The sequence below is a fragment of the Dipodomys spectabilis genome, unplaced genomic scaffold (assembly GCF_019054845.1).
Source record: "Dipodomys spectabilis isolate Male_0828 unplaced genomic scaffold, ASM1905484v1 ptg000411l, whole genome shotgun sequence".
Lineage (NCBI taxonomy): Eukaryota > Metazoa > Chordata > Mammalia > Rodentia > Heteromyidae > Dipodomys > Dipodomys spectabilis.
Window position 1 is genome coordinate 1359966 of NW_024871088.1, and position 17630 is coordinate 1377595.

At 42.8% G+C, this 17630-nt stretch overlaps 1 protein-coding gene and 1 non-coding gene across 2 annotated transcripts; both read left to right on the forward strand.

Moving 5' to 3' along the window:
* Positions 1-6250: 6250 nt before the first annotated feature.
* On the forward strand, positions 6251-17321 carry Dkc1 (dyskerin pseudouridine synthase 1). Its single transcript, XM_042667432.1, has 15 exons — positions 6251-6370; positions 7034-7101; positions 7735-7821; positions 8601-8692; positions 8835-9019; positions 9705-9769; positions 9929-10055; positions 10265-10395; positions 10881-11024; positions 12208-12328; positions 13721-13839; positions 14304-14407; positions 15234-15342; positions 16542-16679; positions 17064-17321. The coding sequence occupies exons 1-15, from the start codon at positions 6355-6357 to the stop codon at positions 17130-17132; spliced, it is 1575 nt and encodes a 524-aa protein (XP_042523366.1). The 5' UTR covers positions 6251-6354; the 3' UTR covers positions 17133-17321.
* On the forward strand, positions 10495-10627 carry LOC122097085. Its single transcript, XR_006145466.1, has one exon. It is a non-coding gene; the product is annotated as a small nucleolar RNA SNORA36 family (small nucleolar RNA).
* Positions 17322-17630: the final 309 nt, after the last annotated feature.

Consider the following 17630-nt stretch of genomic DNA (forward strand, 5'->3'; position numbering starts at 1 on the left):
CATGATCCTCAGATCTCAGCCCCCTGAGTAACTAGGATTACAGGCATGAGCCACTGGTGCCCAGCATGCAAAAACTTTTGTAGTTGAGCTTCTTCACACTGAGTAGAAAAGAGTTCCTCACAATTTGTTGCATATTGATGTTGATTATTGGGCAACTGAGACTTACCTTTCTACTAGATTAGAATCTAGTAATAAGAAAAATATACCACAACCTAGTCATTACTCAGTACTAAGTAATCTTCAAAAAAATCAGTAATGGAAAGAACACAAGAGATTTAACTCTGCACCAAATCATGGCTCCTGATGCATGAACCCCAGCAAAAATTACTAAATTCATGAATTAACAAGGCAGCATGTCCCCTTCAAAAGCCAACTCCACAATAAAGGACTTACATGACAGTGAAGAGGAAGAAAGCTCAATAAAACATTTTGGCTCAATACAACAAGCACAAGAATGGTCAATGAAATAAAAGAAGTGATATTGAAATTCCTCAATGAATTAAAAGATAATTCAAATGGAATGAAATTAAGGAAGCAGGGGTTGGGAAGGTGGCTCAGTGGTAGAGCGCTTGCTTTGCATGCTCAAGGCCCTGGGTTCGATTCCTCAGCACCACATAAGAAAAAAGCCGGAAGTGGCGCTGTGGCTCAAGTGGTAGAGCACTAGCCTTGAGCTGAAGAGCTGAGGGACAGCGCCCAGGCCCAGAGTTCAGGCCCCACGACCAGACCCAAAAAAAAAAAAAAAAAAGAAAGAAATTAAGGAAGCAGTGCAGGACATGAAAGATGAATTCAATAACGATATCAAAATCTTGAAAAAATTAATTTGAAATGCTGGAAATAAAGCTCTCAATTGCCCAAATAATAATTCTCAACTGGAAGCCTGGCTAACATGATAGAACAAGTTGAAAATAGAGTATAAGAGGTTGATGATAAATCACTTAGAAGATACAAATAGAACTTATAAATCCTCTGGGACTCCATCAATGACCAAACCTAGCTAAGCAATACTGGCCAAAAAAAGAAAAAAGAAAAGAACAAGAAATATAAACTGTAGGTATTGAAAATTGAAACAATAAAAGAATAGCAGAAACTCTCCCAAACCTCAAGAAAGAGAGGGTCGTTCAGGGGGAGGAGGCTTACAGAACACCAAATAAGCAAGACTTGAGAAGAAACATACAACAGCAAGCCCATTAGAATAAGATTTCTCAATACAAACTCTAAATGCAAAGAGGGCATGGAAGGGCATAATTTAACCCTTGATAGATCAATTGTCAACCTAGACTATGGTACCCACCAACGCTATCCTTATAATTGAGGGATAAATAAAAACCAGGTGTTGGTGGCTCATGCCTGTAATCCTAGCTACTCAGGAGGCTGAAGTCTGAGGATCAATGTTTGAAGCCAGCCTGGGGAAGGAAAATCTCTGAGACGCTTATTTCCAATTAACCACCAAACCCTGCTTCCCACAAAACTCAAGTTAGAAGCGGCACTGTGGCTCAAGTAGTAGAGTGCTAGCCTTGAGCAATGAAGCTCAGGGACAGCACCTGGGACCTGAGTTCAAGCTGCAGGACTGGAACAAAAAGGAAGGAAGGAAGGAAGGAAGGAAGGAAGGAAGGAAGGAAGGAAGGAAGGAAGGAAGGGAGGGAGGGAGGGAGGGAGGGAGGGAGGGAGGGAGGGAGGGAGGGAGGGAAGGAGGGAGGGAGGGAGGGAGGGAGGGAGGGAGGGAGGGAGGGGGAGGGAGAGAATGAGGGGGGGAGGGAGGGAAAAAGCTCGGAAGGAACTAGGAATAGAAGGAACATCCTTGAACCTAATAAAGGCCATATATCACCAACCTATAGCCAATATCACATTAAATGACAAAAAATAACCTCAAATAATTTCGCCTGAAGTCAAGAATGAAGTATGTCTATTCTCCTCATTGTATTATTTATTTATCTCTAATTAATTGTATAAAGTTGTTTTAATTCAATGTGCCAGTTTGAGTCCAATGTATCTAGATCAATATTATCTTTTCCATTGTGTTTTTTTTCCATTTCTCCCAATCCGAACCATCCCATTAAGTTATCTGGTTCCATTTTCACCTTGAACATTGCATCTGTTTTTGCCTGCCTTTCCTCGCTCCATTCATTCCCTCCCCTGTCCCCTGACCCTCTTCTGACATCACATGGCCCACTTTGATTCAATATGGTACTAGGATTCCAGAGCAATAAGGCAGGATAAAGAAAAAACTCAAAATCATCTTTATTTACATGTGTGGAGATGTAACAGTGAACCCCCACTCATGTTAATTGATATAAGCCAATGCATTTTTAAAAATTATCCCTACTAGTTGATTATATTATCCTATACTTAACAGGCCCTATAAGCTTTACCAACCCCCCCCCCCAAAAAAAAACCCCTAGATCTGATAAAGACCCATGGAAATGTACCAGGACATAAAATTAACATTCAAAAATCAGTAGCATTTCTATATGCCAACAATGAACAAGCTACAAAAGAAATCAGGAAAACAATTGCATTTATAATAGCTTCAAGCCAGGCGCTGGTGGCTCATGAACCATGACCGACAAAAATAAATAAGCATAATAGCTTCAAAATAATAAAATATATACATATTGACAATCAAGGAATTGAAAAACCTCTGCAATAAAAACTAAAATCTTTGAAGAAATTGGAAATAGGTACCGGAAATGGAAAGACCTCTCACGCTCATAGGTTGGCAGAAATTACTATTGTGAAAATGGTCATATTATCAAATGCGATGTAATGGCATACCCATCAAAATCCAATGATTTGTTGCAGAATTATGGAAATTAATCCAAAAGTTCATACGAAGTCATAAAAGACACTGAATGACAAAAGCAATTCTAAGTACAAATTGGAGGTATTACAAATTATACTACAGAGCTAATAGTAACAAAACGAGTTTGGTACTGGCACAAAATACCAACGAATGGAAGGCTAATAGACCAATGGAACAGTGTGAAAGACCTAGGAACAAAACAACACAACTACAACAAACTACTGTTTTTGTTTTCTTTTTGGGGTCCGGTCATGGGGCCTGAACTCTGGGTCTGGGCACTATCCCTCAGCTCTTTAGCTCAAAGATAGCTCAAGGATAGCGCTCTACCACCTGAGCCACAGCACCACTTCCGGCTTTTTTGCTTTTTGCTTATGCGGTGCTGAGGAATTTCCGAACCCAGGGCTTCAGGCATGCAAGGCAAGCGCTCTACCACTGAGCCACCTTCCCAGCCCAACAAACTACTGTTTGATGAGGAGCCAAGAACATTCAAGTGAAGAAAAGACAGCTTCCTCAACAAAACGGTGCTGGGTACACTGAGCATCTACTTGCGGGAGACTGAAACTGGACTTTTGTCTTTCATCCTATACAAAAATCAACTCCAATTGAATCAAAGAACTCAAAGATCTAAAACTTTAAATGTATAGGAAATATGGGAAACATCCTAGAGGTTAGACACAAGTCAAGCTTTTTCAGATTAGGACTCCAATTTCCCAGAAAACAAGTACAAGAATGGGTAACTGGGAATATATCAAAGACTTGATGAACAGCAAAAGGAACCATCATCAGAACCAAAAGACAACCCATGGAATGAAAGAAAATCTTCACCAACTATTCAACAAATAATGGGTTAATAGCCAGAGTATGCAAAGAACTCAGAAAATTAAACAGCAAGGTAACAACTAATGTAATCAATAAATTTACAAGCTAACAGTTCTCACAGAAGAAATATAAATGGCTAATATAATGCCTAATAGATGAATGGCTAATAAAATGTAAATGGCTAAGTAATGATCAACATCCTTAGCCATAAAGGAAATGCAAATCAAAACTACACTAAAATTGCATCTTACCCCAGTCAAAATGGTAGCCATTTAGAAAACAACCACAAATCTGATGATGATTCAGGGAAAAATAAAAATTCTCATACAGTGTTGTGAATATCAACTAGTGCAACCATTATGTAAGTCAGTATAGAGGTTTCTCACAAGACTAAAAATAAATCTTCCTTATAGTCATGCCATACCACTATTGGGCATATATCTGAAGGAAGGTAAATCAATATACCAAAAGATATCTGCATGTTCATGTTTATTATAGCACAATGGATTAATGATGAAATAGGTTGAGGTACCAATCAAGAGGGCAATGGATAAAGAAAATATGAAATATTATATATATTCATATATATGTGTGTGCATATGTACACATACATATGCATGTATATACATATATTCATATGTAAACTAACTTTCTGGTAGTTTATACTGTTCATATGTATATATGTATGTATATTAGTCATATAATGTGAATAGTACACCACAATAAAGAAAAATGAAATCATATTGTTTGCAAGGAATTGGACGTAATTAGAGGTTGTCATATTAACAAGCCAAATGTATGTTTTCACTCATAGGTGAAAGATAGATTTAAGAAATATACATGTTTGTGGACATGCACATATATATCCACATACATAATTATTTATATGGATAAACTTACAACCTGAATCAAACTAAGGAAAAGAGCATAAAGAAATTTGATGTAAGATTTTTTCTAGTTTTGGTGGTTTTGTGTGTGTGTGTGTGTGTGTGTGTGTGTGTGTGTGTGTGTGTGTGTGTGTGCGCCAGTATTGGGGCTTGAACTCAGATCCCAAATTCTCGCTTGACTTTTTCCACTCAACAGATGACACTCTACCACTTGAATCACACCTCCACAGCTTTTTGCTGGTTATTGGAAATAAAAGTTTCACAGGCTTTTTACCCTGGTGCTTCTAACCTCAACTTTCAGAAGTCAGTCTCCTGAGTAGGTAGGATTACAGGCAAGAGCTAGTAGCACTCAGCTTTCAATGTAAGTTGCTGATCAATAGGGAAATGGTGAAAGAAAAAGAGAAATAAACTGTGTCTGTGGGTGAGGGTTGGGCAAACAAAGAGGATGAAGGAGTTTGAATATGGTTGAAGTAGATTATTTACAAATATGAAAAATAGAACAATGAAACCACTTGAAATTGTTTTCAGAATTGGTGTACAGGAATAGACACTGTGATAAAGGGGGTGATACTGATTGGAATATATTACAGACATATGTGGAAATGTAACATTAAAAATTCTGTCCACCCCCAAGTGTAAATAACGTAAATAAATAAGCTACTAAAAAGTTCACATCATTATCAATATCACTTGCACCCAAATAAATTCAGATAGAATAAAAATTAGGTGGGGAAATGCCAATTATCTTTTTATGCTGTTATAAAAAAAATAGTTCTGTAGAAGTTTGTTTTATTGCTGAATAAGAACCATAGAAAAGCGTTAGCCATTGTCTTTATCGGACAACTCATTAGAAAGCGTAATGGCAATAATCCCAATCAAAGTAAAGAGTTAAATAAGAATTAATGAAGCTTATAGAAACTAGGCTATGAGCCTCTGATTGAGAGCAAGAAGAATGTAGTAGGGATGAGAGTGGAGGGTTTACAGTCCAAACTTCTAGGTGTGCGGGGAAGTGTGAAACACAATAGAAAGATTTCCTGCGTGGAGGGGGGAGGAAAATGTCACGTATTGTTGCATATTGCTTCAATGTTGAAATAGTAATACTTCTGATATGTGGGGTTGAATAAAATTAATTCTTAAAATGGATCTGTTTCGTGTGTGTGTGTGTGTGTGTGTGTGTGTGTGTGTGTGTGTGTGTGTGTGTGTGTGCGCCAGTTCTGGGTACTGAAGTCAGTCCCATGCTCTGGCTTGGCTTTTTGGCTCACAGTTGGCACTCTACCACTTGAGCTATGCGTGCAGTTCCAGATTATTGGTAGTTTATTGGCGGCAAGAGTCTCACAGACTTTCCTGCCACGACTAGGTTTGAACTGGGATCTCCAGACGTCAGCCTCAAGAGTAGGTTAAGATTACAAGCATGAGCCACAAGCACCCGACCGTTTTTACTTCAATGGGATGAAAGGATGAACAATTTACAGAGCGCTAAACAGGGTGTCAGGTGCAAGAGTCGAACAGACTGTGAGCAAAGCAGCCACGGTACGGGCCACGCCCACACACTCCAGAGGGTGGCGCCAAGCGCTGCGTGCGCTTCTGTGAGAGAAAGCAGAAGATGCGCATGCGCAGTCTCACCACAACTGTGGCCGAGTTAGCCAATGGGATTCACCAGATCTGTGGCGCGCGCCTCCTGAGTCCTGGCACCGCCCCTTCCCGTCCCAAGGTCCCGGACGCTACGGGTTGGTGCACGGGTGGGCGGGTTCTAGCGGCGCGGCCTGACGAGACTCGGCGGCGGGAGTCTGCGGGTTTTTTTTCCCTCTCAGCGGTGGCCTGGGAGGCACGCACGCGGTGTAGCGCAAGATGGCGGATGCAGAAGGTAAGGGTTGTGGGAGGTCGAGGCGGGAGACCTGAGCTGCCCTGGTGATCTCAGGGGACAGCAGCGGGGAGGTGGTGTCGGTCGCGGCCCATTCCCTCCTGCGGGTAAGCTGTCGCCCCCGCGGGCCTCAGGCCAGCGCTGGGTGAGCCTCGGCCCCAGGTGGGAGAGCCCGCCGGGAGACTTGGCGTGGCGTCTAGGCCTCCCTCCGATGACTATCCGCGTAGGGCCCTGTGACCCCGTGGTGAACGGAGACATGGCAACCCGACCCCCATCGGTCCAGTTGCTGCCCTTAGCGCCGGGAAATGAGGGGAGCAACTCTGCAGGGAAAGTGTTGGGAAGAAAAGCTCCGGGATCCCGGAGCGGGTGTAGTACAAGGTTGCAGCCGCGTGGTCGCCTATGGAACTTTCCAGCCTGAGAGCGAGCGATCCTGGGCTTTTGGCCCTGTCGCAGCAACGTGGAGGGGAACCGGAAGGGAAGGGAAGGCAACACGTGCGCCACACAGCCTGCACAGCCCCAGCCTGGCGGCCCATGTGCTCAGCCACACACGCTTGAGTTTTCTCTAGTAATGCTCAACTTAAAGCCCTCTTCTGTCTGCCCTGCTTTTGGCCTTTAAACTTCGCCTCATTTGTTTTCAAAGCAAATTGCCCAATCTCATTTCTCTAGTGACTGTTTTGCCAAAGAAGCATAAGAAGAAAAAGGACCGGAAGCCATTACAAGAAGATGATGTAGCTGTGAGTAGAAATGGGTTTCACTTAGCTTTGATTTTAAGTTCAACAACAAACTAAAAGTTTTTAAATGTTTCCAAATAGTAGTGGTGTGGAAGCAAGAAAGCACTGAAATGACACAGCCTGTTACCCAGCATGCGTAGTTCACTAAATTTTAGTGTTAGTTACGTTGCTTCTTTTTTTTGAGGGGGGGGGGGGGGTCTGGTCATGGGGCCTGAACTCTGGGCCTGGGCGCTGTCCCTCAGCTCTTCAGCTCAAGGCTAGCGCTCTACCACTTGAGCCACAGCGCCACTTCCGGCTTTTTTTCTTTTTGCTTATGTGGTGCTGGGGAATCGAACCCAGGGCCTCGTGCATGCCAGGCAAGCGCTCTACCACCGAGCTACCTTCCCAGACCCGAGTTAGCTACATTTCTTTTCCTTATCCCATCCACAAAGCATTATTATTGTTGTTGTTTGTTGTTGTTGTTGTTATTCCCACATCAGTGGTACTTCTCCCTGGATCATTTCTTTTTGAGGTCTTGAGGTCCAGTGAAGTTCCTGACCCTGGTTTCTGTTTAAAAACATGCAATTCAGTTGTAGTAACAGAGTTGTTCAAAATCAGGTGTGAAGTTTCATGGCTTATATTTCTGTCTTGTTGAAGGAAATACAATATGCTGAAGAATTTCTTATCAAACCAGAGTCCAAAGTGGCTCAGTTGGACACTTCTCAGTGGCCCTTGTTGTTAAAGGTATGTGCTTGTGTGCCTAGACAAATGCCTGGATTTTACTTATTGTTAAAAAAGTTAAGAATGCTTGCTGATAGCACTTTTCACTTTAGTAAATGCAGCATAAACCACTATTATCCTCAAGAGAGCTGAGATGGAATACCAGGTTACATAGAAATTTCTAACATGCTCAGCAAAGTGTACGTGTCAGCTATGTAGCTTAGAGAAAAAAGGCTATTTAGATACCCCTTGGCATGCTAAATGAATCGTGTATGTGGTGGTAAAAGACTGAGGTTTGCTTATATTGTTCAGCATCAGTCAAACTGAACAAATCAAAAGTGGGCTTCACTTGGTGAGTTCTTCCCCACTGGTGGTCAAGCTTTGGAGAGGAGACTGAAAAGAAGCAGACGTGAAAAGCACACATGGGGGCATCTGGAGCAAAACAGCTCATTATGTTAAAAAAAAGTTGCCATTTATCCTTAATTTGGCTTTTTTCCCTAAGAAAATGAATGCTAGTCCATATTTTATTCATGCTCTTGCACAATGAAGCCTAATCCGCTTAGTACTGCCCCCAACAAGCCTTTTTCTACAAAATGCCATAAACTGATAAGTGTTCAAATTAGTCTTGTACTTAATGGTATTGGGAAATTTCTCAGTATAAGTCTGTCATAGCAAATAATAGTATTAACATAGGAGTGGAACTCTATGGAGCTTGCATTTCTTGTTTGATGTGGTGCTGACTGTTTTATATATTTCAGTGATGCATTAGTAAGTCAACTTCAGGTTGTATTGTTGCTTTCCAGAATTTTGATAAGCTGAATGTAAGGACAACACACTATACACCTCTTCCTTGTGGTTCAAATCCTCTGAAGAGAGACATTGGGGACTACATCAGGTAAGTCTTTCTCAAGTGAAAGCTTCATATTCATTATTCAAGGAGATACTGAAGTATATGTCCTATGCCTTTGATGAGTTTTTCTTTCTAACTCTTAAAGAGCACAAGACCAGGTGGTACATTAACCCTTTTTCCACTCTAGGACAGGTTTCATTAATCTTGACAAGCCCTCTAACCCCTCTTCCCATGAGGTGGTGGCCTGGATCCGACGAATACTTCGGGTAGAGAAGACAGGACATAGTGGCACCCTGGATCCCAAGGTGACTGGGTGTTTAATTGTGTGCATAGAACGAGCCACTCGCTTGGTGAAATCACAACAGAGTGCAGGTATGTGGAAAAGGGCATGAAGAAGTATTTAGAGATTGTAAGGCATTCTGCATTTGTCTCCCTTCTGTATTTTGGCTCTTGGGCTCCATTAGCAAAAGTCTTGTTGCAGGGTTATTCTTTTGCTTTCTATGTACCTTATGTCCTCTGGCAATTCCTGGTGAGTCTGCCCTTGTTTGGAGTTCTAATACTAGACATGTGCACATTCCTACTATAGGAACAGAATTCTGTCTGTCTCTGAGCTTGTTGCTCCTGACTTCTCACTGAGCCTGTTTCTTCCTCAAGTGTCCTGTCCTTTCATGTGAAAAAAATTCTCCTACTTCTAAGGGTTTTCCAGTCAGGCTGTAGACTAGGTATTCCACCTGTCCCTGTGTTTATCAGCACACTGAGCATTGAGTTGCACTTGGGGGAGTGGGGAGGATCTCGCTAGAATTTGGGATGCTCTTGTCTCAGCCTGCCAAGTGTTGGCATTCTGGGCATGCGTCAATACACCACATTTGGCTGGAGAAAGTATCTTCGTTTCTTTTTCTCATCAACATTGTATAATCTTGCTTCATACTAATTTTAAGAAAACATGACATCAAATTGCCTGCTTTCTCACTGTGAAATGGCAGTGGTTGAGCATATAAAAATGGCAGATATAGAAAACTCAGTGGCCACACCTGACTACTCTTTTGTCATTTTTCAGGCAAAGAGTATGTGGGAATTGTCCGGCTGCACAATGCTATTGAAGGGGGGACCCAGCTTTCTAGGGTAAGTCTGCAACTAGAGAGAGGGCACGTTTAGTGACTTGGGAGTATGAGCCCTTAAACTTCCAACTTGCTTTGTCTTGTTGTCCTTTAGACTCCTAAAATATGCTCTTTCATTTGAGAGGTCACCTAATAGAGTGTTTTTGTTTGTGCTTCTTCTTAGGCCCTGGAAACACTGACAGGAGCCCTATTTCAGCGACCCCCGCTCATTGCTGCCGTAAAGAGGCAGCTCCGAGTGAGGACTATCTATGAGAGCAAAATGATTGAATATGATCCCGAAAGAAGGCTAGGTGAGTCATTAGGGGACTTGCTATAGACCCACAGTGGGTAGGAATGCATGCTTGAAGATTCCATCCGCAGGTACTCCTAGCACATTGTGTAGTCACTGCCTGTGTCTGTTATCTCTAGTTGACTTAAGATGGAGAATAATGATTTTCTCCACTAGTGATTATTTATGGTTGGACATAGGTGCTACTTTCCTTTTGTGTGTGTTTCTTAGGAATCTTTTGGGTGAGTTGTGAGGCCGGCACCTATATTCGGACTCTGTGTGTGCACCTTGGTTTGTTGCTGGGAGTTGGTGGTCAAATGCAGGAACTTCGGAGGGTTCGTTCTGGAGTCATGAGTGAAAAGGTATTCCATTATTGGGCTAGAGGTTTTAGTTTCAGAACTGATCCTTCTTAAATGTCTCCCAGCATTCCTAGAATGCTGCACCATTCTAGGAAAGATAACTTCCAAAGTGTTGAGTTCAGTTCAGGGCAGCTTCCCCTGTTCTGTTAATTAAATTTTGGAATATTGAAATTGGCTCGGGGAGAAGACTGGGTAGAAAGTATTATTCTATTCATTTACTTCCCAGCCTACAACATGTCTGCCCAGTCATAGAGCAGTGCCCTGGGTTCCATCCCCAGTGGTACAAAAGAAAAATGTGCCTACTTAGATCTGCTATAGGAACAGTTAGAGATGCCCAGAAGACAGCCAACTCTAAACAAACTAAGATTAGTGATGAGTTTGGAATAGCAAACAAATTTCAGCTAGAATCAGATTTTGGAGGTTTGGTGTCCAGTGAGTGTTTGAGATAAGCAAATACTGAGTTTCTTTCACACCTGGCTGCTTTTCAGGACCACATGGTAACAATGCATGATGTACTTGATGCTCAGTGGCTGTATGATAACCATAAAGATGAGAGTTACCTCCGGCGTGTCATTTATCCTTTGGAAAAGCTGTTGACATCTCATAAACGACTGGTTATGAAAGATAGTGCGGTAAGCTCTAGAATAAGTCCATATTTGCATGGTCTATTATGAAAGCATGAAAATGTCAGTCTTTTAAAAAGATGAAACTTTGGCATTACAAGTTCATATTTATTGTTAGTTTGAATTTCTTAGTAAGGCGGTTAAAGGGTGAGTTAATTTGTATTATCAGAGAATGTTGCCTTTCATAAATTAAAATTGTCTTTCTGGTCTGGTGTATAGAGTACTGTATAGCCATAGTTGTTGAAGAATAGAAATGACAGTTGATGATTTAAGATCAATAAATTATTCATATTCAAGTCTTAAATCGCAGACATTTGGTTTTTTTATATTATATGGCCCACAGTAAAAAAAAAAAAAAGAAAGTACGCTAAAACATGGCATTTAATAGGAATTGAAAGCATTTAATGAGATAAAGAGTGAAGTGGGATAGCTTTGATATGCCTCCCTGTGCTGGAGTTGGCTTCTGGGTGAGTTTAAAAAGAGGGTGGAATGTCATCACATATGAGATCTAAGTAATTGAAGGAAGGATGGGTGCATTGAGTGCTATCAAACTGGAGAGGTGGCCTTAACGGTGGCCTGTAAATGCTATACCAGAACTTGTCTGTAATTGAACAGGCCTAGTAATTTTCTCTGCTAGTTATTTTGGGAGCCTGTTAAAGCCTGGATCTTCTGTAAAGGAGAAGCAATTCTGGAAAGCTAAGGCTAGTTTGTTTTAGGTCCAATGGAAAAAGTGGACACTAAAAACTTCAAAAGTGGGGCTGGGAAGGTGGCTCAGTGGTAGAGTGCTTGCCTTGCATGCCTGAGGCCCTGGGTTCGATTCCTCAGCACCACATAAGCAAAAAGAAAAAAGCCGGAAGTGGCGCTGTGGCTCAAGTGGTAGAGTGCTAGCCTTGAGCTGAAGAGCTGAGGGACAGCACCCAGGCCCAGAGTTCAGGCCCGCGACCGGACCCAAAAAAAAAAAACAAAAAAACTTCAAAAGTCTGCTTAGCAATTTGGGTGTGTGTATAAAGTTCTTAGAGCAGTGCCTAGATTGCAACTGTTGCGTGTCTCTTCGTCCCTTGTGGTCAGTGGGCTATCAGTGCTGTTCTATTTCTTGCTGTCAAGCTACCTTCCCCATGTTCTCCCCTGTTCTGGTATGGAAATGAGGTGGGGGGCAGTAGCTGAGGCTCTCAATATGACACCATCCATACAGGTGAATGCAATCTGCTATGGGGCCAAGATCATGCTTCCAGGTGTTCTCCGATATGAGGACGGCATTGAGGTCAACCAGGAGATTGTGGTCATTACCACCAAAGGGGAAGCAATCTGCATGGGTAAGGGGATTGTTACCTTCATTAGTTCTGGATTTGGGGCTCATTCTACTCTTAACACTAGCTCACCGATTCAGTTCCTATGCCCTTGGGTTTCCTGTGGTCTCTACGGTGGAGGGACTGGCAAGTTAAGTACAAGTGAGGAGGTAGGTAGTATTGCACCCTTGACGCTCTCCAGGGCTTTACTGGTAAAGAGTGGTAATGGTTCCCTATATAGTAGTCAAAATGAGGGCCCTATGTATTTCATTCTTGTGTGCTTGCAGATAAAATGTAACTAGTATATATGATTTTTAATTTGTGACAGATTAGTTGGATTGTCTTCAGCATTAAAATGCTTGGTGACCTTTTCCCCCCTTCCCTTGCTGGTGGGGTTTGAACGCTGGGCCTCGCCCACTTATCTGGCTTTTTCACTTAGAACTGGCACTCTATTGCTTGAACTAGACCTCCACTTTCAGCATTTTGGTGGTTTATGGGAGATAGTCTGCTTGGGGTGGCTGTGAACATTGATTCTCCAATCTCAAGTCTCCTGAGTAGCTAAGTGTAGGCAGTATACTAGTACCCGGATGTGACTCTTAGTGAAGAAATCAGAGGTTTTGGTTACAGTCCTAATTTTTACCAGAAGTAGAGCATGTCTGTAGAACCCTTATGTCAATTCTGTAAGCAGGTGGGTCTGCCCTGGAAGGTTTCATCCCCATGGACAGTGGGAAAGGGATACCTAAGGATTCTGTGAACCACACCCTTGCCATGTCTATATTCTCTTACTTTGGTGTTGGGTGTTTTTTGTTTTTGGTCAGTCATAGACTTGAGTCTATGGGCTTGAACGCTGTGCCCTGAATGCTGTCCCTCAGTTCTTCAGCTCAAGGCTAGCGTTCTACCACTTGAGCCACAGGGCCACTTCCAGTTTTCTGGTGCTTTATTGGAGATAATAAAAGAGTTTCACAGCTTTTCCTGTCCAGGCTGGCTTTGAACCGTGATCCTCAGATCTCAGCCTCCTGAGTAGCTAAGATTACAGGCGTGAGCCAGTGAGCCACTGGCGCCTGGCTGGTTGGTTGTTTTTTAACTTGCTAAGTTTAACATCATTTGAAAAACTCCCTTCCTGTAAAGGAAGGTTGTCTCCATAAGCACATTCTGAGCCTAGAATACTCAGTTAAGGTAGTAGACATGCCTATACCATCTCCTCAGGAAGTGTAGGCAGGAGGACCACAAGTTTAAGGTCAGCCTAGGCAAAATTAGCACAATTCTATCTCAAAAACAATAGGGTGCTGGCCCTAGTTCAATCCTCAGCAATACATATACACACAATGTAGTAGAGCTCAGAGCTTTAAATGGTTTAAGTTTAGGCATAGAACAATTGGGGCTCAACAATAACCACATCTTTCTACTTTAAATTATTAGCTATTGCATTAATGACCACAGCTGTGATTTCTACCTGTGACCATGGTATAGTAGCCAAGATTAAGAGAGTTATCATGGAGAGAGACACTTACCCTCGCAAGTGGGGTTTAGGTCCAAAGGTAAGTAGAACTGGGCTGTTTTGTGTTGTTGAATGCACACTTAGTCATTTCTTTGTGTGTCCCTACTGCCATAACCTCTTACTGTTCTAGACTCTGGATAGTTGGTGGTGGTCAGAGATAGGCTCTGTCTTGGACCTTAAGAGATTTTCAGTCTAATGGAGAATAACTTGGCATTACTTAAATAGTTGTACAGTAAGGTAGTGAATTTCAGCCATGGTAAATGGCTGTCAGGGATGCAGAGACATCTCCAGCATCTGGGGAGTCTTCAGTGAGTTTAACTTTGTCAGGGGGTTGGGCAGTGTTTTTCAGGGAAGATCTACAGCAGAGTATGAGCCCCTGCTGAGATATAAAAGGGAGAAACCTCGTGCCATTCTGTGCAAACTGGGTCTATGGCATAACGTTCGTTACAATGCCTGCTTTCTGTATTGACACCTTTCTAACAATGAAACCCCATATTTCCCCAGGCAAGTCAAAAGAAGCTGATGATCAAGCAGGGCCTTCTGGATAAGCATGGCAAACCTACAGACAGCACCCCTGCCTCCTGGAAGCAAGAGTATGTTGACTACAGGTGAGTAAAAGTTTTGTTGAGGACTATAGAGAAGAGATACTTGCCATTTGGGCATTGTTGATGGATAAGGACAGGAGTTCACAGAGCCTACGGGATACAGGTAGGACTGACTTTGGGCAACGTTTTGGAATGCTGGACCAGTAAGACCCAGTACTGTAGATGGCTTTTTCTTTACTGGACTTTGTGAGGCTTGGATCAGGTATGGTTGGGCCTGCACAGCAGGTAAGCATTTCTTTCTAGTCTTGCTCATGGGTTCTTCTTGTCAGTTGTCAGTGGGTGTTTGTGTGTATGTGTCCTGGGGCTTGAACTTGGGGCCTGGGTGCTGTCCCTGAGCCTCTTTTTCAAGCTAGCACTCTTACCACTTGAGCCACCACTTCCAACTTTATGGTAGTTTGTTGGAGGTAAGTTTCACGGGCAGGCGCCAGTGGCTCTTGCCTGTAATCCTACCTGCTCTGGAGGTTGAGATCTGAGGATCTCGATTCAAAGCCAGCCAGGGCAGGAAAGTCCGTGAGGCACTGTGACTCAAGTGGTAGAACACTCCTCTTGAGCTGAAGCGCTCAGAGACAGCACCAGGCCCAGAGTTCGAGCCCCATGACCGACCACAAAAAAAAAAAAATTTCATGGACTTCCCTGCCTAAGTTGAGTTCAAAGTGTGATCCTCAGATCTCAGCTTCCTGAGTAGCTAGGATTACAAATATAAGCCAGCCCATGTTTTGGAGGTGGCTTTAGCTTTATCCAATATCATTGATTAGGTGGGGGGGGGGGCAAGGGAGGCAGCAGAATTACAATGGAAAGCTTTTTTTGACCTCTTAATGTGTTCTTTCAGTGATTCTGTCAAAAAAGAAGTGGTTACTCAAGCAGAAAAAGGCCCACAGTTAGTTGCTGAAGTGGTAAAAGTTCCGCAAGTAGTTGCTGAAGCAGTAAAAGTCACAAAGGTGAGTGGTGTGCTATGATGTTTGGAATGTGCTCCAAGAGACGATTATAAGCACCACCAGTGTTTGACTTACCTACAGTGTATCAAAAATGTCCTGGCTCAGCAAGGTTACTTGCCCTCCTCCTTGCTGTGGTATATACACAGATCGTGCCTCATACCTTGGGGTACATGTTTGGCCTTAGTGGGCTTAAGAATCAGATTTACTGACCTTGCCTCCCACCTCAGTTATGTCAATAACACTGGATAGAACGGGTGTCACACATAATTCTAGCTCCACCTTAGGTCAAGTGGTAGTATAGGTATGTTGAAATCAGGTCCATATCAAAACGAACTGGTCAGCACCAATCCTCTTCATTTTAAGTTGCAGCTTAGCTTCCAGTGATTGAGGACTGCTAACTTTAGAGCCCAGAATGACATCTGTACTCCGAATCCTTGGGTGGTGCTGGAAGACCTATAACAAGCTGTGTACACAGAACTTGTCTGATGTGAATTCTGGCTTTGCTTGCTTTCTTTAAGGACTTAAGATAGTACTTTGTAAATCATGTAATCCATTCTTTGAGAAGAGCAGCTTCTCGGGGCTTTTTATCCTCCAAGCCCCATGCTGTTGCTGTGGTGCTCCTGTCATGCCTCATGGCTTCCTGGACTTGTAAGATGAGACTGTCTTTCCTGGGGTCTGGTGGCTCACTCCTGTAATCCTGAGATCTGAGGATTGCAGTTTGAAGCCAGTTTGTCAGGAAATTCTGTCAGACTTATCTCCAGTTAGCACCAAAAAAGCTGGAACTGGCACTGTGGCTTGAGTGGTAGAACACTAGCCTTGAGCACAAAAGTTCAGGGACAGTGTCCAGGCCCTGAGTTTAAGCCCCAGGACTGGCTCCCTACAAAAAAAAAAAAAAAAAAGATTGTCTGCAAGCTCTGAGTAAATTACAGTGCTTTCCGAGTTTGTAAACAAAAAACTTTCTTTGATTCATGTCTCACTTTTTAAAGTGTGTGTGTGTGTGTGTGTGTGTGTGTGTGTGTGTGTGTGTGTGTGTGTGTGTGTGTGTGTGTGTGTGTGTGTGTGTGTGTGTGTGTGTGTGTGTGTGTGTGTGTGTGTGTGTGTGTGTGTGTGTGTAGAACCTAGGACCTTGGGCACGCTACATTTTGACTGACTTATCCATTATTGCCCACGATTTACCTTTTGACCAATTGTTTTCATCTCAGCGAAAGCGAGAGAGTGAGAGTGAAAGTGATGAGACCCCTCCAGCAGCTCTTCCGTTGATCAAGAAGGAAAAGAAAAAGAAGAATAAGGACAAGAAAGCCAAAGCTATGCTAGAGAGTGGGGGCGAACCTGGAGATGGGGTTTGTATAAACACTGGCTCCTTGGGTTGACCTGGCCCTTGGTTGTGGCAAGAATTAGCCAGTGGTATTGGCTTTGTAACTCGTGGAGGAGTCATGGCCTCCTGTTGATAGTATAGTGCCTAGGGCTCCCTAGGTGGACAGATAGAAAGTCTGTTGGTGGTGGGGGCAATATATATAGTTTGATTGAGCTTCTTTATGAAAGTAGACTTATAGGACTTCACTAGAAAGCTCACAGAACTTATTGTCACATGAAAAATACAAAACCTACTCAATTCCAAATTTTATAGATCCTGATAAGGCTTGTCTATAGTTCACCACATGTCCTTTTGGGAGTCCTAATTGGTTTGTTAATAAATGCTCTGAGCTTTTTCTTTTTCTTTCTAGGACAGTGATACCACCAAGAAGAAGAAAAAGAAGAAGAAAGCAAAGGTGGTAGAAGTGGCATCTGACTAGTAAAGGCTGCTGTAAGCATTGCGTCCAGCTGGGAAGAAAAAGCCTTGTTGTAAAAACAGTTTTAGTTAAGGGAATGGAACAAAGGTCCAGAACAGGGCAGAGTTGTACACTTTGCTGCTACTTGAGACCTCAGTGGTGTTACCTGGTGTGGCTCATGCCATCGTGTCCTGTTTTAAGGATATGGGTGATGAAAGAGGCAGACCTTATGCCATCAACTTCTCTGCTTCAGTTGGGAAGCCTCACCTTCAGACCTAGTACTGTCCAGTGGAACTGCAGCTACTAAAGGCCATTTTAAACAACCTCACAGTCCTTTCCTAGTTTGGTTTTTTAAGCCCCCCTCATTTAAAAAGTCCATATATGTTAAGACTGCTCTATGAAATAATATAAAACCCTCTAAGTGAAAGGTGTAACTGAGTCACATGTTCACTGGGCACAGCTTGCCTGCAGTGTCCTGTGAGGACAGCGATACAGTGTGGTGTAGGTGTGGACCGCTAAGGC